We start from the raw sequence: 24,183 nt of genomic DNA on the forward strand, positions 1-24,183 counted from the left end.
ATTCCTCTTCTCTTTCCTCCACCTTTTCTTCTTTTTTGGCTTTGTTCTTCCTATTCATCTCCGCGAGCTTCTTCCCCGCGGCAACTCTGCCTGGAGATTTAGCCTTGGTAATCTTTTGCTCCTCTTGGGGCTGCTCTACCTTCGACTCTGGTTCCATTTATATCTAAGGACTTGAAGGACTTGATAAGTAACTTAATAGGACCTGAGCAAGTACTTAAGGACGACTTGACTAAGTACTTGAGGACGACTTGACTAAGTACTTAAGGACGACTTGACTAAGTACTTGAGGCGACTTGATCAGGTACCTCAGCAAGTGCTGCCTGAAAGACCTTTTCAACTTCTCTGTCCTTTTTGAAGTCCTTCCAAGATGTTCCGAAGGAACCTAGTACCTCCTTCAAGTCGACGTGCTGAGCTACGTGAAGTGCCGCAGAGGCGACTGCCATTAACTTACCGCACTTTAAAGACAACCACCCGCAGGTTATCTTAAGTTCTTGGGCGATGACATAGTCATCTCTTATGTCCTTCTGTAGTTGCTCCACGTCGTCTATGGGCAGCGCAAGTCCAAGCAATTTAGTGGCAAGTCGGATAGCGGAGTCTGCTACGGCGTCCGTGGTCTTACTTGCGAGGGCAGCCTCGTACCTCTTATGGAACTTCTTAACCTCCTCTTCTGACAGCTTATTAACTTGCTCATGGGTAAGTTCCTTACCTATCATTTCTTTACACTTCCCAGAAGACACAAGGATGTTGAGTTGTTCACTTAACTGCGTGGGGACTTCATCTATCAACTGCTCAATCTCCATATACATTAACGTCATAAGGAAACCTCAAAGAGAAGATCATCTTGGAATGTTGGTGCGTCTTTAGATGCCGCATGTATTCATGCAACTGTTCCTTGCTTATCTCACCGCCGTAGTCGCTTAAGATGGTTTCCAGGTCTGACTTGCTCGGAGTATAAAATACGACCAGGGAGCCTATGTTTTCCCTAAAGGGTTTAGAGACGCTGGTAAGCTGCTGCGAGAGTAACCAAACGCTGATATTGTCATGCCTACCGCTGAAAGCAAGCTTCACCAATTCGGAGGTGCGCTTTTTTACGTCATCCCCACAGGCAATGTCATCCAATATGAATAAAGTCTGTGTATCTTTAGGGAATTGCTTGTGCCAGAACTTAAGATGGCTGGATAACTCGTTGGGGTCTAAGATGTCCACAAAGAAGTCGTCGTCTTTCACTCCTATGCCTTCCCAGGTAACATTATTCCTGTAGGTGGGACATAATAGCACGATGTAGTCGAAGCGGTATCTAAAGGGTCCTAATAGCTGCTCCACGACAAATTGTGTCTTTCCACAGCTGGTGGGTCCTACTATCAGAGCGTTACAAGGTATGTGATCTGGGTTCATATATAGATGGAACCAGTGGAAGCAATGCAAAAAATCATAGCCGACGCAAAAGATAAAAAAGACACCATAGATCTGCAAAGAGAGGAAATAAATCGGTTAAAAGAGCGCGTGCAGGAATTGTACGACGAAATGTGTAGTCTGAAGCGCACAGAAAGGCTTGCTGCACTCTGGACGATGATAGGCTGGACTAGGGATTCCCTTAAGGATTTCATGCGATACCCTCTGTGATTATATATATATGGACTGCATTACATCTGAATTAGCCGCTGACTGCATTACGCCTAAAGTACCTACTGAACCATCCGATGACTGCATAGTCGCTACCCCTCCAACGCCAAAGCCTCGTAAGAAACACAGCTGCCGTCACTGTAATAAGGTATTCTCTGAAGGAGACTTCGTTGGACATTGGTGTCCTGCGGATACTAAAGCACAAAGGACTTTAGAAGATGCTCGATGAAAAGGTCGTAAAGAAGGTCTTACTGATTTCCACCAAAGGAATTAGCATAGACCTCATTTTTTATTGTTATTTTGTTAAATTCTGCAAATATGACATTTACGTAGGCCTCATTTTTTATTGTTATTTTGTTAAATGCTGCAAAGATGATGTCAAAGAATGGTCTATATCTTTCATCGTTAAGTTCCTACAAAGAATGAAATCTACATTCGTCTCTTACCGTATTTTAACAATTTAACAATAAAAAAAATAAGATCTACGTAATTGTCTCTTGCTGACATTTAACAATTTAACAATAAAAAATGAGGTATATATAATGAAGTGCGTGCAATGTGATAGAGCTTTTAGTAGCAAGCAGCGACTGCAATACCATCTTTCCAAGAAAGTCTGTCAAAAGACCATCAGCACTGTTTGTGGCGACTGCGGTAAGGAATTGTCCACCGTACAGGCCCTACGATATCACCGCGAGCATAGAGTCTGCCTTAAAGGCCATTGCCACCGATGCGATGAACCCCTCTTTGAAGAGAACTGGCATAAATACCGCTGCCGACGTTACCGCCTCGAAGAAGTCGTCTGTGAAACCCACGGCGATTTAGCAGAGCGATGTTGCCCCCTTGAAACCAGCCGGGCTTTAGTGCTGCGTAAAAAAGAAATAGACCAAGATTTCGTATGCTTTGACGACTACGAAGGAGTAAGATGGGAGAACCGAGAACACTGGGACGGCATCTGCGATAAATGTGGTTGTCAACGCAGCGGTCAACATATTTGGTGTTGCCTGTACGAAGGTCCCAAGCCTTTAGACCATTACCTTGCAATACGAAAAGAATGGTCTAATATATGATGTTACCTTACGTCGCAGCGTTCGCAGGAGGAGCCTTGATTACGATATCGATCGATTTCATGTCGGAAAAAATGAGGTCCGACGTAGCAGACCAATACCTAGAAGCCCATGAGGACGACTAATCACACAATGGATTAGCCTCCGCCTTTCTTTCAACGTCGAACTTCCATCGACCGTTGACTTTACCATAGCTACGTACGTGAGTGTACTCTTCGCCTTGCAGTACGTACCGTACGCAGTCAGGAGCCCATAAACTGTACTCTTGGCTGCCGTCTTCGAGGACCAACCTTAAACGGTTAATGTCCTCGAAGACGACGTAATTTTTTATTTTGTATGAAATGCCTTGTATTAATTCGCGCCAGTGAGTTTGTTCAACTATCATTATATTTATGAAATATCTTTCGGTGCGTTTGTAGCGTCTCCTGTGACTTGAAAGCCTTAACGCAGCCAGGACAAGGTATGCGAATGCCGTCGACGTAACGGTCGATTTCCCTGCAGATCAGATCGTAATCGTTGCAAACCATCGTAAGATAACCATTCATTTCATATTGCGTCAATACCGCTTTTTGTTTGTCGGACAATACGCCGTTACCCTTTGGCGTCTTCAGTTCCAGACATAACCCATTGTATTTTTTATGGGAGTTAAGAATTAGGATGTCGGGTTGACCTGCCTGGTAGCCCTTTTGCCAGCACGTTATCCTTTTACTGGTGGTATCTTGCAATTCCCCGAGTCCAGGTGCTAATAACAGCGTAGGGTGAAACCGGCGTATGTAATCGATGACCTTCTTATGTAAGTCAAACTCATTCTCGATCTTGAAGACCAACTTATTTGGACCATCCAACGAGTACTTTCCCGTCTTCCTTAACGTAGGTAGGACATCCTCGAAGACCCAATCTTGAAATGCCTCTGCTGTCGGTAGCTTGGAGCTAAATATTAACTGATACAAACCAGATTCCGTCACGTACAGGGATTGTGGGTGTGAACCAGAAGGGAGGCGATTCACCTCTATTCTAAATTCACTAAGCCTCTTCTTATGCTTATCCCGCACGTGGACTTTAATAGCATCTTTGGTGTCTGCGTAACCTAATGCCTTTGCTACCTCTTTCGCCTTAAAGTACAGCTTGTCGCTTTGCACTAGGCATTGCAGTTTAGTTTCGTTGTTTTCGAATACGCGGAGCATATTATACGTAAGGGATATTTTTATCCTCAGTCATCCTAGTACGCAACGCTCTTTAGCTGATTCATTTCCACGCTTAGCTGCGCGTCTGAGACTACGAAAATGTATGCATTTATCTTAGTAGTGTCGCTGGCGTCTTTGGTGCGCTTGATCTCCAACGTAATGCCGTCCTGGGTATTTACCAGGCGTAATCCCTGTCCATGTAGGTCTTCGTCGTTCGTCGTGCGCATGTCGATCCACAGCGCATACGTATCCTTAAAGAATTCCTTTGGGCTAATTTGGTCGCCAAACTTACGCGCGACTTCCCGGTACATGTCCTCGGGCTTTATCCCTTGTGAGTAAACCTTATTAGGCACTCCGTTAATGCTAACGCCTACGTTAGTGATGTTAGGATTAAAGAATGCCTCAGAGTCACGCAATCCTGCCGTGTATGTCTTTGCGAACAGCAACATTATCCCTGTAAGGCTGCGCCTGGGAAGGTTAATGCTTTGGTTGATGACCTCTTCGACGTTGTTCGTAAAGCTGAACGTCTTGTACATCACGACGTGATCGTAAAGGAAAGCCTTCCCGGCGCTGTATTCCATGCCAGCGCTACGAGCCAGCTCTTCGCTGTATACCGTTTCGTACTGCAGCTCCAAGTTCTTGATGAAATAAGGATCCACGGCTGATGAACTTACATCTTTTCCTTGCAGGATGTTCGTAGTGTCTGCTAGGGTCACTTCGAACTGCAGTTCGCTTAGCTGCCTTGGGTAGTATGCACCGTGGTTCGTGATAATTTCGAAATCTAATGGAACGACATATTTAGTACCATAAGCCGTCTTTATTTCGTCTTCTCCTGAGGCGCCAGAGGTTGCGCTTCTTACCTTGCGTATGGCTACGCTTGCTATTCCCTGCTCTATCCTTTGTGCACGGTCAAATGCAGTCAACCATAAGTCTTTGTACGTGGTATACAAATCATACCTGTTTAAGTCCAGCAAGGATTCCCCGGCGAACTTTACACGCATTTTGGAAACGAGGTTTCTACCCGCATTATTGACGACGTGACGCGCGTCTGCGGTATCTGGCTGTATTGCTAGGTCAAACCTCAAAGCCAAGGTACCGGGTACTAGGACTAGGTTATCCGTTAGGCGGGGTACGCCTACGTACAGCGTCTCCCCCGGCTTTGCGCTAGAAGGTGTGAATGTAACCCGGTGAAAGGTGCGTTCTGCTTTCAGGCCGCCGACCTGCTTAGGTAATATGTTGGGGTTTAACTTTGAGCTTATCATATATAATGGAAGCCGAAGACTTTGATCCCCTTACCGAAGAAGGTCAAGTCGACATTAACGATGACCAATATGATTACCTAACCGCCGACAGCGAAAGAGACGGTCTAACCACCGGCGAAAGGGTCAAAAGGAATTACGGCGTTAGCAGAGCAAGTAGCGTTATGAGGACCCTCAGGGGTATGTTTAAGACCAAAAATCCAGGCAAACCCATTCCACAGCGCTTTGAAATGACAAATCTGGGGCCTGTCCCCGAAGCCCTCAGCGCTGCATGGCTTAGTAAGGTTCAGGAACAAATGGATGAATCCATGGAAGAAACCCCGGACGACTTTGATAGGATCAAGGAAGAATTCCCAAACTGGGAACCAAACAAAGTCCAAGTAATGTTCGACGCGGATAACGAATGGGGTAGGGAAGTCATAGTAGCAAGGTTAAATAGGTCTAATGCTCATCCATATGTCATCAGGGACATAAATGGTAAATACTACGCAGATAAAAATATTCCTCCAACCCTTAGAAAGACATTAGGAGAACCCAACTTACCCGAAAGAATGAGAGAAAATAGTGAGAATATTGACGAAGCCGTCGAAAGAGTTAAGACCATAATGCAGCGGCAACAAAAAGGTCTTGAGGCGATAAGGGAAGTAGAAGAGCTAAAGCAAGCGATGGAGGAAAGGGAAGCAGATTACATACGGCAAAACCGACTACTCCTTGATGCTCAAAAGAGAGAACTTGACGACAAGAATCAACGCATATTAGAACTTAGAGAACAAAGAGACATTTCTCTTCGCGAAAAAGACAGCGCCCAAAGGGCATTCAATCTCGCCCTGCAAGGCCTGGATATAAGCAAGGAAGAAGCCAAGGACTTACGTACCACCATAGAGGGTTCTTTGGTGGAGCGGCGGCAGTTAGTTGCTGAAATCAACATTAAAGAAGAGCAAATCCAGCAAAGAGATCAGGCCATCGAAGACCTGGAAAAAAACATATCCGAAAAGCAGGAAATAATCAATGACCAAACTCGTACTGAAGAGGAAAGGGAGGCAGCTCAAAAGGAAGTAGAAACCCTTCAGGAAAGAGTCGCGGAATTACAGGCGCAAAAGGACAACCTGGAAAAGGAGCTGGGGCTTACTACCAAGGAAAAGGTAAAAAGAGCCCTTTTGAAGTATGGCGTTCCGCTGGCATTTGCAGTCGCTATTAGCACCGTAGTAGGAGTTATCCTATCCGCGCTTAAGGCTACGGGCGCGGGCGTAAAGAAATTAGGCAATGGGCTGACGGACTTAGGAAAAAAGATGGCAGCCGGTCTTCCTGGGCTGCTGGGTTCGGTTGTTTCCTTGGCACTTAGGGCCGGCGGTGAACTGTTGAAGTTCGTGGGGAATAACATTTGGATATTAGTCGTCGCTATTGGGGTGGTCCTCCTGAAGAAGATGAAGGCTTGATCTTATCCTTCTCATCGGACGGTGTCCTGCTTTGAGGATAATAAAAGACGGTATTAGCACCGCCCTGGTAATTTGGAACCAGCGGCAACACACTCATGGTAGAAATGGGCTTATGACTCCAGGCTGCATTAGCGGGCCTGCGACCTATGCGATTTATCCCAAACTTGCCGTCATCAGAAGTGACTTGCAACTTAGCATATTTACAATTGGCTAGCATATGAAAAGTTACTGGCGTTAGGTCTTCAGTGGACCTAGTGTAGGGCTCCATCGAAAAATGGGTAACTTTCCTGGTGTTCGTTGAAGTTCGATAAGGAAGCAGGGGCTTATTATTCTCATCGATAAGCCTAAACCCCACATTCGCATGCGTATTTGCATTAATGCTAATAGTGCAAATGACCAATGCAGTGCCCCCAACTTCAACCCACAGTCCAACGTCATGCCAAGCGCCGTTGTCATATCCCTCTTCATCTAAGCGGTGGGTATAACGCGTTTCCCTCACGTATGGATTCATATATTACAGGGAACAAGTTCCCTTCTAGAGGCTCATTACCGTCAAAGTGCTGATGGTCATGTGGTTATAGACAGTATTCCTTTGATTTTCTATGCTATTTATGCAAACACTCCCGGTGTCATCTACTCTTATCTGCAGCTTTACCTTCCCGTGGCAATCAGCAACCATGTGGAAAGTCCAAACGGAAAGATTCTCAGAGCTATTCGTTGGCGGCTCTACTGAGAAATGCGTGGGCTCTCTGTTGTTCGTCTTCGCGCGCATGGGCTGTAATACTCCATTGTCGTCACAGAAACGAAATCCTATATTCGCACTGCTAACGGCCCCCAAAGAAATGCTGCATAATATCAACTTCTTTCCGGAGTAGTTCAAATCCACGGACATCCCCGTGACATCAACCCAAGATGCTTGGGTGTATTTTTTCTCGCCTGTGTAAGTCGTATAAACGCAATCTACTCCAGTTACGTAGGGGTTGTTCATCGCCATATATAATAACTCAGACCAATGCTTGCAGCTGCTAGGCCGGCCTTTAGTAAGTTATGGTCATATTCCTCAGGTATCGCAGGCAGGACCTTCTTTGATGGTTTCTTAACTACGGGTAGCTTCGTTTCGTGTGACTTTTTTGGCTTCTCTACGAAGTGAGGAATGTTCCTAAGAGTGTCAGAGTTCACGTCGTTCACCCCAAACTTCATATCCTTAGTAGCTCGCTGCAGTTTGTTGTTGTATCCTACTACAGAACCAGTATTTATAGATAAATTACTAGGCATTAACCAACAACCCGGGGCTACTGCGTAGTCCAACCTCGCCTTAGAATTTTGTATGGCTAGTTGGTAACGCTGTACGCCCTTGCTAATGTCGCCCTCCAAGATTGAACTTTCAAATAAGATCAAGGCTTCGGCTCGCGTTTCTTCTGCGGCGCCAGTATTTCCGATTATGCTGGATCGGGTGTTTACCTGAGCTCCAAGGATAGAATACACGTAAGCTTCTATGCTGCGGTTTAAACGGGCAAGGCCGGCTTTGGTTAGTCCTTTACCTTCTGGGGGTATGAAATTAAGATATTGCTTTGTTTGCTCGTCGTTGGTAATTTTGATAATCAGTGGATTAGCCCCTGCATACTTACCGCCCTCGTCTTTGAACAAAGGTCCGTCTCTAACTTCCTTAGTGGTCTTAGCGTTTGGTTCAAAGAAGGTGCTACTGTCGTGAGTTTCTTTGTGATACCCAGTGTTCCATCGTAGATTCAACGCATGAACTTCCTTATCACTTAGCTCGTGTCCACCAATCCCCCAATAAGCCCAAATATGCCCCAGACCATTGTTAGCGCCGGCAGTGCATCGGAAATCCTTCCCTACAACGTCAAACTCCTTACAAAGTCTGTCATAAGCCGGCACGCTGTATTTATTATCTCTTGGATAAAACGTGGCATCTCCCGGCAGCGCAATAACACCCATTTCATGCAGTATTCTTCTAACCGTGAAGTGAAAATGAAACATAAATATTGAATTCTTCATCAAGCTTGCGCTTACACCACAGCCGCTAGTGGCACACCAAACTGCAAAGTTTAGTTGCTGCGGCCAATAACGCATGTTAGGACCACTTAACCATTCATGAGATTCCTTAGCGGTGGTATGAATAATGGGTACGTCTTTGAAGATATCCCGCACCTTTAACGGAAAGGAATGCTTGTTAGAGATCCGCATGTTCAATGTCAAATCCAAACTTGGATGTTTATCAAATGAAACCGCGGGTATCGGATAAGTACCGGTACCAAGCAATAATTCCTTTGACCAACCTTGCACGGGTTTTGGATGTGTTGGTGTGGGTTTAACATAACCAGAATTCTTCAGTTGATTGTCTATCTGATCGACCAGCGTAGGTTTCAAATCCTCGTTGCTGTACATCCTAGAGCCGTTATAGTAAATCCCATCGGGTCTCCTTTCGAACTTACTAGGGTCTGCATGCGGAAACATCTTCCTAAAGGCCCTCCAGTTCCAGTAATCCCGGTTGTCGTGATGTGGCTGCTCCTCAATATCATTCCCAAAAGCGTCGTACATTAGTATATATAATGGATGTTATACCATCAGCACCTCCACTCTATCCTGATTTACCTACAAAACCCAATGAATTGAATGCCGAGAACTTCCGCTTGAATAAGGCAAATCTAATCCTCGCTTACTTAGAGGGTCAAACGAAGCACTATGAGGAGGTCAGGAAAAAGTATGCTAGAGCCCGAAGCATATTACATAAAATCGCGATAACTTCCGGCTCCATGTCCGTGGCGTTAACAGGCTCTGGCGTTGCTACTTCGCTTACTGGACCGGGAATAATCGTTGGAGTTCCTTTGGCTAGCGTCGGCGCCGTCTGCGGTATTATTTCGGCTGTTACAACAGGCGTTATGAAACAGTTGTCAAGCAAAATATCAAAACACGACACGACAATAGCTCTGTCAAGGGCTAAAGTAAATACGATCACTGACCTTGTCTCAAAGGCTTTGCGTGACAGAAAGATAGACGACGTAGAATTCTCGCTTATCTTAGCCGAAGAGGAAAAGTACGAGAAATTAAAGACGGACATAAGGAATAAAAAAACAGTCGTAAAAGATCTTTCCGAGGAATCTCGCAAAAAGATCTACCAAGAAGCGAAAGAAGAGCTTCAAAGAAAGCTTGCTCAGTAAATATCGTGACGGGATTCTATTTACATATCGAACGTCAGTCTAGAAATTACGCGTAATATAAATTCAGTGAATTATTACGCGTAATATAAATTCAGTGAATTATTACGCGTAATATGAATTATTTGGCGAATTATTACGCGTAATACGAATTATTTGGCGAATAATTACGCGTAATATGAATTATTTGGCGAATTATTACGCGTAATACGAATTATTTGGCGAATTATTACGCGTAATATGAATCATTTAGCGAATTATTACGCGTAATATAAATTATTTGCATAACCTTATTTGGCAAATTATTACGCGTAATATAAATTCATCGTATGAATTACGCGTAATATGTTATTGTCGCCTCGGAATCCATCCTAACAGGGGGTGGTTGGGGTCTATCTTGTAAAATATTTCGTAAATTACGTCAGGGTAATAAAGAATATCCTTATCCAGCCGACAAAACATCCACTCGGCTTTTGTCATATCAGAAACCTCGGGAATAGACTTACCGGTAATTTCAGACAAAAGATAGGGAATAGCTTTGTAATATTTCCCTAGTTTTAATTTTTTCAACGTTTTTCGTAGACTTTGTGGGGTTGGCTCTTCTAAATGGTCTATGATTTTCTTCTTTACTTCGTCGCTTAAATATATCGGATGTAAACCTTGGATATGACTCATCCAGTCCCTGAAGTATTTTATTCTCTTATATGGCGTTTTCTTACGACCTCCATTGGCGTAATACTGCTCTCTGGTAGCATTTGGTACGGCATTACGAATATTCTTACCACACTCGTAACACTGTGCTGACGTGTCGTCTTCTATTCGCATTTTCTTACCACAACAAATATACTCATTTGGCTTAGTAGGTACAAACTTGGGTTTCAAGCACTTTACACAGAAATCATAAGCAAACTCTTTACAATCTTCGCACTCCATATATAGACTAACATATTTGCGCTGTTGCCCTCAACCACACTTGGAGTGGGGGTCGTCCGTAGGTGGATTTTTGACGCGGGTCTTACCCCGTGTTGAGATTGCGCTGGAACCCCCATTCCCTATACTACTAGTGGGTATCATTGGGTATCATTTTAGCTTTTATGAATGACATCTATTTGAAAAGACTGGTTGTAATTTTATCTTCAATGGTGGTTTCTTTGCAGATAGCGACTGTAATGACCTCAGCAGCGTCTCAACAAGTAAATGCACAGAAAGGACGACTATGTGCGGCAAGAACCATAGACGAAAGCGAGAAAAGGATGTATATGACGGTACAGTATTTAGCGTATATTTACCATTTTTTATGTGTCCCGAAAGCAAGGGCCCTATTCTTGGAATGCAACCACATGACCAAAAAATCCCTTGAGATATAAATAACAATGACACAACAGCCATCTTGGTTGATTTAAAAATAGAAGCTTAATGAGGAATGTTTTGTATAGTCAACATGGCCGCTATGACGTAGCATACGAAGTGACGTCAAACCTAAAAGCTCTCAAATTGGTAGTTGATCATTTAAGTTTACTCCTTTCGACCACTCACATCGCTCTTGTCGGTCAGCTCTTTCCTCTGTAGTGATGCCTACATACTCATTCCCAGTGCCTCCTTAACTTTCAAGAAAATTTGGAAGCCCTGGTTGCATACTAACGGGATGTCGAGGGATGGTTTAGATTCTAGTGACAACTGCGCATGCCTCCAATTGCTCTTAACTCAGCGGTTAGCAAGTTTTCAGTAAAATTAAGATATTTTAAAGATCACTCGAACAATACGACCATTATAGCAGTTTCAAATTTTTTGAGCTGCTTCTCAACAAAGGATATAGATCTGCTTGTATATCTTCACGTGAAATAAAGTGTAAATGTCGATGCCGTAAACGCGAGAAAGCGCACTGTTTATTAGAGGGGACGGGGTCGGAGAACAGGAACAAAGCGGAGATGCAACAAAATGATAGCCAACCTTATCTCCGGAAAAAAATATTTTACTTTACCTTAACACTTATTTTTTTAATTTTGTTTCTGCAGGCCATCCGAGAAACACAAACACAGATGGAAAATACCATAGTAAAAATTTCCTCGTCATTGAGGGAGGCTCAACAAACAGCGACAAATAGGTTAAGCAAACAACAATTTTTTGCAGTGCTTACGGGTATGACAGGTTTTCTTTCCGCCGAAGGTCCATTCGACTCCATTAAGACAGCTATTACAATTGCCGAGTACGATGCAAACAAAGCTTGTCTTACATCTCTTGATTCCGTTATTGGAAGTGTCAAGGAATGGCTGACTTTTGGGAAACACGTGCCTCTGACCGATTCCAGTGAATTGGACTTTGACAAAGTTAATGTTAGCTCAGTTCCTGATATGATGAAGGTAAGTACCTTGCAATGTTTTTTATTATACTGATCCGTTTCATGGAATTTCTAAGGGTCACCTAGCACTCGCACGTGTAAAAGTGTGAGTTCCACTACAGTGGCATAGCCTGGCGGTAAAATATAATTAATTATAAATAATGTTGCTTTACAGTAAGCCAGCTACTGGAAGGCTCAAAAAGTGAGCTCATATATCGTTAATGCCGGATTGACGATAATCGATAATTTTTTTTGTGAAAATCAAGGTGCTGTGACCAGAAGTCAAACTTATTTCCCTTCCTGTCGAACATTTTTTAATAGGAATTTTAAGCTCTGCCAGTGAAAGTTTGAGTGTCTGTGGTTTATCCAAATTGTCACAATAAAGCATGTCACAGCACAGGTAGCCCAAGCTTAGTTTCTGTGGTGTCCTGTTATAAGGAAATGTATGGGGATTCATCAAAACTTTCAATAAAATCATTGAAACGTGAAATAAAGCCTCGCAATTTTACCCGATCATTGAGAAATAGCACTTCTTTCGCTCTGCGTGTCTTAAAACGGGCTAAATTCAAGAAATGATCGGGTAAAATTTTGAGGCTTTATTTCACGTTTCAATGATTTTATTGAAAGTTTTGATGAATACCCATACAATTTCCTTATAACAGGAAACCACAGAAACCAAGCTTGGGCTACCTGTGGTCACAGGACGCGAAAAAGTAATGCGATATAGGAATGGACCTTTTTAGCTTTGTTGGATAGTTGTTCTTTTATGACGAACATGTTAAATCATTTACATTTAAAGTTTAAAAACGAAGCGACGCTATTCAACCGGTATTTCATACCTACAGTTAATTTTATTTCAACATGTTTGAGAGATTCATCTCTCATCTTAAGCAATCCTGATCACATTTAAATATTTAAAAAAATCAACTCCCAAGAGTTGCATCACTTGGTCCGAAAGGTGCGCAACAAGCAACGAATTTAAAAAGATCATATTACTACTTTATGATTCCCAATGAACGCCATCTTAGTTCCGCCATTTTGATTTCCGTTTTATTACAAAACACAAAAATATATGCAAACCATACTTCTGGTTTTACTTTTTCAAGCGCAATTACATTTATTATAATCATTTCAATTTTAACCATATGTGATTATTTTTTTAAATATTTTTTCCACATTTTTACATTTATTCTTGTTACATTTTGTTTCCATTAAGGCCAAACTAGAGATGAATAAAGAACAGTTTGCTGCTGACTTGGTATGCCTGCTGGATGAGGCTACTAAACCTCGTGACGTTGCCAGTCTTAAAGCGGAAATTGAGTCCTTTTTCGTTTTGGGCGCAGCTCGCATCGACATGATAGCAAAAATTATGGACCTTGACAACACTATTGGGGGACACAATTTTGATATCCCACTTCTGGAAAAGACAGAGAAAGCAATTACTGAACTCAGCAACCCAACAGGTATGAAAGCAAAAGACCTTTTTACTGATACGAATTGAATTCTATTGTTTCAAGTAAGAGATTGTGAAATGCCAAAGAAGCAAATATTGGAAAATTTATAGACAGCACACCTGCCAGGGTGTTTGTGAAACACATCTAAAGAACATTTGAATTCTTTGGAAGTTGGAGCGATATGCAAAACACCAAAGCGCAAAATTATTTTAAAAAGTAATTTCGCCTCTCTATGCATTTTAAAGTGCTACTTGGACGAAAATCACTCCAAAATTAAAACTCTTTCATTCGAGCTGGACCTTTGCTGAAATAATCTTGAATACATTAAGAACCACTCACTGAAATATCTTTCTGATATTCGAAAGGAAAGAGCCAAAATTGTACGATTTATTTTCGTCCTCCATTAATTTCTTGTTACAAGAATTCGGCTCTAGAAGACTGGCACGAGTAACGTATGACGTCATGCATTCAACCCAAACCAAAACATTGGTGGCTTAGGTATGTACCATGTTCGTAAAACTGGGTTTATTTGGTTTATTCAGAAAATATATAATGTTTCATTCGATTCCTTAACTACTATATGACCAAACAATGTCTAGGCAATGAAATTTTTTCAGTTTCAATAATATTGACGATCATAATTGGGAAATTTCAATACATCTCGGCACGCCAAGAATCACAACAAAGTTCATAGGATGCATGGGAGTTATTCTAGCGGCTCCATCGCGTGAAGTGACAGGGAGATTCGGGATTTATTCGAATCATTCTAAGGACAACAACTTTTCAAGGTATAATCACATACAAACGCAAAGAGCAACCTCACAATTTTGGTTCGCGAGACCCAAAAGCCACAAAAGCAAAATCTACGAGCTGAGTGACAGACGCCGCTGTCGGGCGAGTAATAAATAAGAAACCTTTGACATGTTTTTTTTTTTCAAAGATGATATTAGATGATCGTATGTTTTTACCTATTTTAATAGGTAAAAACATACGATCATCTAATATCATCTTTGAAAAAAAAAAACATGTCAAAGGTTTCTTATTTATTTATTTATTCTTATTTAAAAATGCATAATAAACATTTTGGAGCAAATAATAAACGTTCTGTAGCAAATCAGGAGAATTATGAGCTCACATTCTAAATTATTCGGCACACAGATCTAAGTAATTATCAACAAATCTTCACATCATAACGCAATCGGATTTTTTTATATCATAAATAGCTGTTAGATCTTATTGAAACTTCAAATTTAAGATCTTTATATCATGGACACTATGTAGCAAATACAAATCATGGAATGAAAGTAAGGAATTCTTATGAAAACCTCTTCGCAACTATTACTTCTTCTTCTAGTTCGGCTTCATCTTCTCTCTTATACACAATAACTTCTTCGTTGGTAGCAACTGGTTCTAACTCTTCAGGATTGACAAAGAAAGCGTCCAAAGGACTTTCCACCATTTGAAAAAGTATCGAAGCCTTAAAAAAAGTTTACTGAGTTCATTCTTTTCACGATAACGCGTTAAAGCACCAAATAAACTTCAGGTAATCGAACAACAAGAAATGTATGGTCAAAGCGACGCTAACTTGAATAGGTTGCTCGTATGACGTCACAGAGAGAAACCGCTGTACATAATGACTCTTTGGCCGTGAGACAAACAAATTAATGGCGGACGAAAATCAACCATAAAATTTCGTCTTTTTTCTTTCGAATATCAAAAAGATATTTCAGTGAGTGATTATTAACGTATCAAAGATTACTTCAGCAAAGTTTCAGCTCAAATGAAAGAGTTTTGATTTTGGAGCGATTTTCGTCCATGTAGCACTTTAAATATTTCTACGTTTGCTCCTTGGATATCCCCTAATTTACGATGGCTGCAGTATCTGTAACAACGTATATTGCAAGTCAGCCAGTTTTTTGACTAAAGTGTGATCATAATAGGCCATTTGCAGGAATTGATCACGTGTCAATTTGCCCCATAGCAACAAGCCCGTGGTGGGCAAGCCAGCCATATATTCCTTGACAACAATAAGACTTTGAGTGGCAAAGCGTAGCGATACCAAGACTATAGTGAAGTTTTTAACCTTTGTTCTGTTTCGATTGACCCGATCCTCCGTATAAAGTTGGAAGAAGTGTTTTTTTTTAATCGTTGGCGATAGTTTTTATCATAAAGTTTGGCTGCAAAAGAGAGTTTTTTGTCTTTATTCTGTTTGCCGTGGACCGAAGACGCGTGTGCAATGGCGGAATTCTCAGCAGGGGCATAAGGAGCCAGAACCACTTGGATACCGACACAAATGCCGGAAATTTTCCCGCATTCCTCGAATTCCTATTGACGGTTCCAGGATTATTAACCACTAGAGGCGACAAAATTATGGCAAGTAGCTGTCAACGAATTGTTTGTTTTAATCCTTTTTGAAGGCGATTCAAAACAGTATGCCTTTTTATTATGCGATATTTAACATATATAAACATTTATCGATCAATTCATAACAGTAACATTAAATAGTAATATATTTGAAAGTTCGAGGATTCATCCTTTTTAGTCGATACCAACGGCAAAAAATGTCAGCATTAGTTTTCAGACACCAGTATCCTCAGTTTTGAAATGAACCGAAAACCTTAGGCTGGTCTCCTCGTTTAAAATAATTTGTACAAACTTGTAGTTTACGAACAGGAATTTTTAGAGACGTGCACTCAGACTGAGTGTTTAGAATTCGTGTGAACTACTAAAATACGTGTTTTACACTAAAACGTTTGCTAATTATTAATTAATTGAGAAACTAGAGTTTGCGACATGATTGTAACAAGTTGCAAACGTCCTTCCCTGTAGGTCTTTGGTCTGGACTCTTTTCTCAGCACTTTCTATAGAGAGATTGAAATTGACAAATTTGAAGTTCTTTGATCACGTATGAATCTTTAAAGATACAACCAAGAGAGAAAATGTCACTGGCCTTACTTTTTTCTGACTCTGGGGCAAGGTGTCTTGGTTTGCTGGCATTGTTGGAGGTTTACGTCCACACCATTTATAACCTCTATGATGCTTCTAATCTTCTTCTCTTCAAGAAGTAAAGTCTTGGGGTTTTGCCTAAGTATCCCAGCAAAGATACAAAAACTGGTGCCAACGTAGACTTCATCCTTTCGATAACCTCCTCTTTGTTGGCCTCCGTCAAATACATGATGGTCTATTTGCGCGCCATTTTCGTCTTTAAGATCCTGGAGTCGTATCTTCCTGATTTCTTTAGGAAATTTGCTAGTAAAAGCAGCCCCCTCAAACCTTTTTGGTGACTGACCACATATCCTGGTATTTAGTGCCCACCAGTTTTTATGGGGTTCGAGCAATAGATTATAAACTGTCGTAATCAATTGTGGACGAAGCACTCTGATCTGAAGTCATCACGGTCTTATGACTCGAGTTCCAAGACAGTATAGGATTATATATTTTCAAAAATTGCGCGCTTGTCGAACTTTGTTTGACACTAAGCATATATACACGGTAAAGAATATAAAACAGCAAACAACGTTATTGAATTTCAAAGCCCTGTTGACATAACCTAATGGGATGATAATTTGATCCATAGCAACAGCTTCATCATGCTAAGGTGAAAGAAAAGTGGTTCTGGCTCCTTATGATTTATGACTCATTCAAACCCCGATTCAACCTCAAAATTTCGCTTCAATTGTCAAGATTCTCTTGAAATGAATGCAGATATACCTACAGATCCTTTTTATGGTAATTAAAACTAATATTTGCTAGCTTTTGAGGCCTGATTTTACGTTTTAAAATTCGAGTTATGATATGTTCGCCGACTACTGGCGGCAACAATTATAGACTGTTTTTGTGCTTAAAATTTTTAATGAATCGACTGATATTTTGAGAGTTCCTGAGCTTATATTTCATGTTAATGATATAGATGGTGGACATGAAGATGCAACGAAGCTTACAACGAAGCTTACACTCTCTCGTCAACATTGTTGTGTCCCAAAGTGTACCGGCGTTTTACGCTACAACCAAGAGCTTTCCTTCCATCCACATTTCCAAATGTAAGCTCAGGAATTCTCGAAATGTAAACAGTAATCAGCAAATCTAGTAGATCAGTCCTGCTTTTCGGTTGAGCAATTTATTGTTATGCAAGTTATGTTCAGTTTGTACAAATTATATTCAGCGCATTCTATACACCATGAATCAAACTATGGCGGCCAATCTGAATAACTGTTGTTCTGGACTGACTAGTGACCAACTAGCCTCTCATACATGTGAAAATGCTTATATTTTTTCCACTGGAACACGTGGCTAATCAGTTGCTTGTCAGTGCAGAACATTTGGTCGCCATATTTGTTGTAATTTGTCATACATCGTTGTACTCTTCTGAAAATAATTGCAATTGTTTTTTTTAATTATTATTATTATTATTATTATCGTTATTGCACTCTAGATGCTTCTATAACCAATGAACTTCGGCAAACCTTCCTGGAACATCTGCTTGGTACTTACAAAGAACTGGAACGGTCGTTTATGGAAAATATCTATGAGCTCCAGAAAGCCCTTGGTTTCCGTACCCTCTGGAACTTGGATGATATCATGAGCTCGTTCCAACGTATCGCCTCAGAAAGTGCGCTGGGCACCGGGCAACTTAATGGTGCAGTTGAACTCTCTCAAGTATCTCAGAGGTTGTCCGACATTACATCGAAGGCCACACGCTGTTTCTCTAAGCTGCATTACAGAACTAAAGTCCACAAATGGAGTTTTGATAATGTGAAAGACAAACAGGTAATTGTCAAGAATGTCGTCGATTGTCATGAGATGCCAGTGGATCATAGAATTTAGGGTTATATCATCATCATTATTATCATCATCACTGTTATCATCATCGTCATCATCGCCATCATCATCATCATCATAACCATAACCATCATCATCATCATCATCAATCATCATCAATCATCATCATCATCATCGTCATGACCATCATCGATTTAACAATCGTCATCATCATTATTTTATTATTTCCAAATGGTCTTGAGAGCAGAAACTGAGCAATAATTTGTGATCTATATTATCTACTACTGGTGATGGCAGCTGGGCTGTAGAAACATGTCTATAGCATTAAAGGACCCATTATATATCGAAAAATTATTTTATTGTTATTATTAAAGAATAATTGAAATTATTTACCAACTTTTTTGAAGGAATTTATTTTCCTATTAGTGGGATTAATCGACCTTACTGTGTGGATTAAATTTCATCCTTCGTGTGCCAAGCGTGCCATGATCAGGAATTAGGCCAAAAACAAGGGCCCGAGTTGTTTTCCTGACTAAAGTAAGTCAAGTGATATTTCTTTGTCAGCGATGTCAAAAATGCTTTTTCCCCTAAAATATGGAATAGCAGAGCTTTGAGAAAAAAAGCGTCCTTTTCAAATGAGCATAAGTCGAGTTTACATTGCAGTGCAATTTGGGACTGTTTTAGGCCATAGGGGACGAAATATAATCCATCTTGGAAATATTATAGTAGCTGCAGCCATGTTGGTTTGAACAATAGATTCCACTACCCGTAGCCTTTCAAGTGCACACATTTGCTATCCTCTTGAACTATAATTGAACTCTTTTTTATGCAAAAACTATGTAGAAAAGAAACCGTCCTTTCTTTTTTTACGAGGGTAGCACTTAAAAGCCAGGGGCTAACAAACCTGTGGCCCCTGTTCAGTGATCGAATTCGAATTTAGGAGTTGGTTTTTGAGGAGGGAGGAAAACCGGAGAACCCGGAGAAAAACCCTCGAAGCACACTCGAACTCGGGCCGCATTCATGATGAGAAGCGAGCGCTCTGACCGCTACGCCTCCCGTGCTTCCCACTAAGCAAGTTTCTATTGCTTGGTACACCAATATGGCTGCCTTATCACGTGAGTGTAAACGTTCTTTATCCTAATGTGAAGTATGGTTTGCCTTTTTTTTTAATGGACTCTTCTTAAAGTATCGTGGATGAGGGGCTAACATGGTAATTAATACAAGAGAAATCACACTTTTTTTTGGAATTTCTGGCCTCTTGTATTTCCATGTTATCCTCGCATTCAAGAAAATTTACAATAGTACATTACAATAAGCTTTAACATTACTTTGATAAATCCTGTAATTTTGTCGGATTTTCAGATGTTTGAGGAAATTAAAACGGGTTCAACAACATTCAGTATAGGAGAGGACCAAATTTGTAGCACATGTCACAATGCTCGGCTTATAAAAGTACGTATGTATGAAAGCGATATGATAAATATTTCCTTTGATAAAATAAATGATTTAACAACACCGAAGGCCGAATGGGCTATTAACCCCTAGACCATAGGCCTTTTCTGAGTTCGATAAGGATGCATTGTGGTCTAGCTCCGATACAAACAACGCCATATAAGGTATGATGAACAAAAGATGTTTGAACTGAAACGAGACCACAATGCACCATGTTTCTATCTCAAAATTGTTTTAGTATAAACCTACTAATCCGTCTAATAAATGGAGTCGTTACAGTACTTTTCCCACTCATACAAAAACCGTCTCATTTATTGGTTTACTTTTATTGGCTCAAAGGACGTTACACATTCCGTACCGTGAAAATACAACGTGCAATGGCTTTTTTAGTCATACAAAAACTACCCAATGCCAAAAACGTCGTTGCATGTTATGTTAATTCTAACTTTAACGATTTAATGTTTGATTTAGACCTTTTAGATGAAGCAAGCAATCATTTCATTATAATATTCGTTTATAACAGATGTATGTTGAGCTCTATGGTACTGAGAAACAACCTACAAGCGTTTGGGATGAGGTCAGACTCGATGTCCGCCATCTAAGCAGAGCTTATTTCCGCGCTGGTGATGGCCAAATAAAACAATACCTTACGCCAATAACAGATTTCAGGGACCTTACGTTTGACCGTTTTAAAATCAGCAATGAGGAATGTTGCCGGGAAAGTAAAACAGACCCCACCAAATCTGGTAAGTAATCCTTTTTACTCAAATAAGTAAAGTAAAACGTAATTTTAAATCATAACTATGCACAAATGGGTAACATGTTGACTGGAAGTAATAATACAATAATAGTAATAATAAATAAATGTAATAATAATAACGGATTTAACAGTGGTATTTCCACGTGGTGGCTCCTCGTCCACTGAAGCTATTTGAAATTTATAAGATGCTTTTTACTGAGAAAGGAAAACCAGAGAATCAGAGAAAAATACTGAAAGGACAGGAGAGAACCAACAATCAAATCTGCTCACATGTGACTAGTGTCGAGTAGAGTGATATTATTTAACCCGTGAAAGAAAAATGGCTAGTTAGTTAGTACTAGTTAATAGTAAATGAATGAAGGAAGGAAGGAAGGAAGGAAGGAAGGAAGGAAGGAAGGAAGGAAGGAAGGAAGGAAGGAATGGATGGATGGATGAATGAATGAATGAAAATAAATAAATAAAGAAAAATAAATGAAAATAAAGAAAGAAAAAGAAAGAAAGAAAGAAAGATAGATAGAAAAATAGATAAATAGAAATAAGTAAATATAAATAAATAAATATAAATAAATAAAACAACAACCACAATCAGCCTAGAGTCTAGTACCCCATTCACACCAAGGCTTAAGCATGTTTTAAAGTGGTTTAACTAAACAGGTTTGAAAAACTATCTACGCCGAACACTGCACAATATTTGGTGAAATAATGCATGTAAACTATCCTCTGTCTTGGTTTGATAGTATTTTGGAAAGTTTCATTATACTGTAGGTTTCTAGTTTCTCAATTTTTTTTTTATAATGAAAACGCAGTTTAACTAAACACGTTTAGGTGTGAATGGGGTATAGTACTAACTATTATGCAATACTATTAAATATAATCACTGTACGAGTATTGAAACTCACACCGCTAAGCCACACATACCTCATAGATAGACGGTAAATTCTGACTCTGCAAAAATTTTTCGATAAAAATGCTGCTAATTAACGGTTAAATCGTATCATTTCAATGATGTATTGGAGTCTGAATATCTTTGTGCAATAGTGATCGGGAAGCGCAGTGTAAAACTCTCCAGCATCTGAGATTCTCGTGCTTCATTTTTATTTTTCATGCCTTTTTGTAAAACGCATTTTCATGCACGATCCGTGACCACATCGTCTCTTAGTAATTTTTTGACTTTGAATCTCAATAGATATTTACATTATTTATCAATGTATACTACTACATATGATCGCATCGCAAGTGCTGTATTTAGCAAATCTGGGTCTAAATAGCCAGTGGCGTATATATATATCCATGTATTATTGTCATATATATAGTTTTCATGGACATGGAAAATAAAACAATCTCGCTTCAGAGGAGAATGTCTGCGTCGAAGAGGATGATGAACGCCTGAAAGCAATGTGCAGCCACCCATTAAATGGTGGCTCGGCCAATGGTTTGATGATGGGAAAGGACGAATGTACGAGCCCGTCTGGCTTTTACGAGCTCAAAATCCCTGTTAACAAAAAGTTGCCCTGCACGGCACCTATAATGCGAGACACCAATTGCAAAGATATTGATGTAAGTCAAGCCTGTACGTTGTGCACTGCTGGGCCTGGTTGTACGAAGGGTGGATATCGCTATCCGATGGATAAATCATTATCCAGTGTATAAATCGATGCTGTTATCCAATAAATCTATACACTGGATTGGTCGGATAGCGCTATCCACCCTTCGTACAACCGGGCCCTGGACTACTTTGTTTGTTTACTATATTCATCTTTTAATATTTAGTTTGCCTCTGATCACTTTTATGTGAAAAGTAGTTGATAAATGACGGACACTATCATTATCATCATCCTCATCAATATATATATCTATCTTATATATCAGATCAGATATGGCTCTTGTAGTCTTCAAATCGCCTTCACTGTAACTACTTTATTTTTTTCAGCTCGCAAAGTTTACTAACATGAACGTTTGGGTGTATTACATTTACTGGTCAAATGTTTACCCAAGGGATCCGAATGACCCTGTATGCAACATCCACAAGGATTCAACTAAGAGTCATTGATTGAAAACATCCAAAAGTTAACGCCATGATGTCCGAGATGATGAACCGAAACGTCGATCCTCTTGGTTTGTAATGAAACGTTTTCAAAATTATCTGGGATACGAGATTACATGAAAATGTAAAAGAAATCTCACTTTTCCTCAATGGAATTTGTGTGGTATTTCTTTTGTATTTCCATGTAACCTTGGCGAAAATTCTACGCATGTAACAAGGTCGTATAATTACCTATCACGTGATACAAATAAAAATAGCATTGAAGCAGAGAAGTTATATGGTGTCTTGCGTCTGGTGTCTATATTTTCTTTAACGTCATACCACGTATAGACCCCTTGCACAGCATAGAGAGATTTTTTCTGCGCATGTGCGAAATTTGAGCTGTAAGCTGTTTTGCCGCCATGTTGGTAGAGTTTTGAGCCGTAAAAGATTCATGAGCGATCTAAGTCTCTTTTATAAATGTACGAGAAAGGCCATCAAAGAGATTCGAGAGTCTATCCGCATTTGTCTTACTGTGAAAGGTTATTTTTAATATGAGACTCTTATTAGATTACAAGATATTTAGGATCAAATTCCGCCGAAACATAGAAAATGTTCAAAAATATTTATTTTTTTGATTTAAATGAATGCTTACCAGTCAACGCTAGTAGTGATATTTCAGTTGAAGCTTACATTCTGTAAATTACGTCCACGTATCAACGGAATATTTTGCTCTGTTTGACCAAAAAGCTTACGTTATTGCACGTTCTATTCACACTTTCCTACATAAAGTGCTATACTTGTTTGATCTTTCCCCAGTCTAAAAATTCACAATTTGTCTTCCTTTAAGCCAAACATCGTTATGTAAAAGAAGTAAAAGCTTATATTTTGCTCACCTTTTTAAACCACTTTTCAATTTCCATACAAAGTTCGGAATCTCCGAAATTTGGATTTTAATGGAAGACATCCAAGGTAAATTTCACTAAACTGGATAATGTATATCGTTTTTTAAGTAAAATTAAACAGAAATTCAAAGCGTAAAAATGTCGACGGCCAAGGAAACTTTGCCATATTTCTGTGAAACAAGACCAAAGATGCGTTGTTTAATTGCAGCTATTTTGCTGCTATTTTATTTTTAATAGTCGCACTTACTTTCTAAATATACACATTTCTTGGAAGGATTTCTTACGTGCATTGACCGTTGAAAAAAAATCTATGACAATTAACCATCTTTTTTAGGAAAACCTTATAAAATTTGAACTAAAATACTAAAATACCTTGAACGTCGTCAATAAGGCTATAAAGCCCTCGTATTTAAATAATTTGTATTGCTTATTGCCTCCGTTCTCATTACTTAACGGATATACTGTATTAAACATGAAGTGCCTATAGCCTTTGCACATGTTTTTTTTTTTAATTTGTTGATTTGATAGAGAATAGTTGATTTCTATAGTTAGTTTATAACCCCAACATGGTAATGGTTATGACTTAAAATAGGGCGCCACCGTTTTACTTGTGACTTATATAGGTTGCAAAGGTTTTCGCAAATTTGGTGTCCAGCTCTCAGTATAAAACGATAACACCAAACTAAAATCCCTTATGAAATATAAAACATATTGGAAATATAAACCTTCG

The 24,183-nt window shown here is 40.0% G+C and overlaps 2 protein-coding genes across 2 annotated transcripts; one reads left to right on the forward strand and one right to left on the reverse strand.

Moving 5' to 3' along the window:
* Positions 1-489: 489 nt before the first annotated feature.
* On the reverse strand, positions 490-1,971 carry LOC148906427 (uncharacterized). Its single transcript, XM_089038409.1, has 2 exons — positions 1,690-1,971; positions 490-1,467 (listed from the first exon to the last, which is right to left on the reverse strand). Exons 1-2 carry the CDS (start codon positions 1,708-1,710, stop codon positions 790-792), a joined length of 699 nt encoding a protein of 232 aa, XP_088894535.1. The 5' UTR covers positions 1,711-1,971; the 3' UTR covers positions 490-789.
* An 8,934-nt stretch (positions 1,972-10,905) lies between these two features.
* LOC116296689 (uncharacterized) lies at positions 10,906-22,843 on the forward strand. Its single transcript, XM_031704747.2, has 8 exons — positions 10,906-11,007; positions 11,758-12,102; positions 13,297-13,543; positions 17,967-18,301; positions 19,676-19,765; positions 20,289-20,511; positions 21,877-22,082; positions 22,456-22,843. Exons 1-8 carry the CDS (start codon positions 10,912-10,914, stop codon positions 22,573-22,575), a joined length of 1,662 nt encoding a protein of 553 aa, XP_031560607.1. The 5' UTR covers positions 10,906-10,911; the 3' UTR covers positions 22,576-22,843.
* The last annotated feature ends 1,340 nt before the right edge of the window (positions 22,844-24,183 follow it).

The sequence above is a fragment of the Actinia tenebrosa genome, unplaced genomic scaffold (genome assembly GCF_029948245.1).
Source record: "Actinia tenebrosa isolate PJP-AT-01 unplaced genomic scaffold, QUT_ActTen_1.0 PGA_scaffold5__44_contigs__length_20552954, whole genome shotgun sequence".
NCBI classification, from domain to species: domain Eukaryota; kingdom Metazoa; phylum Cnidaria; class Anthozoa; order Actiniaria; family Actiniidae; genus Actinia; species Actinia tenebrosa.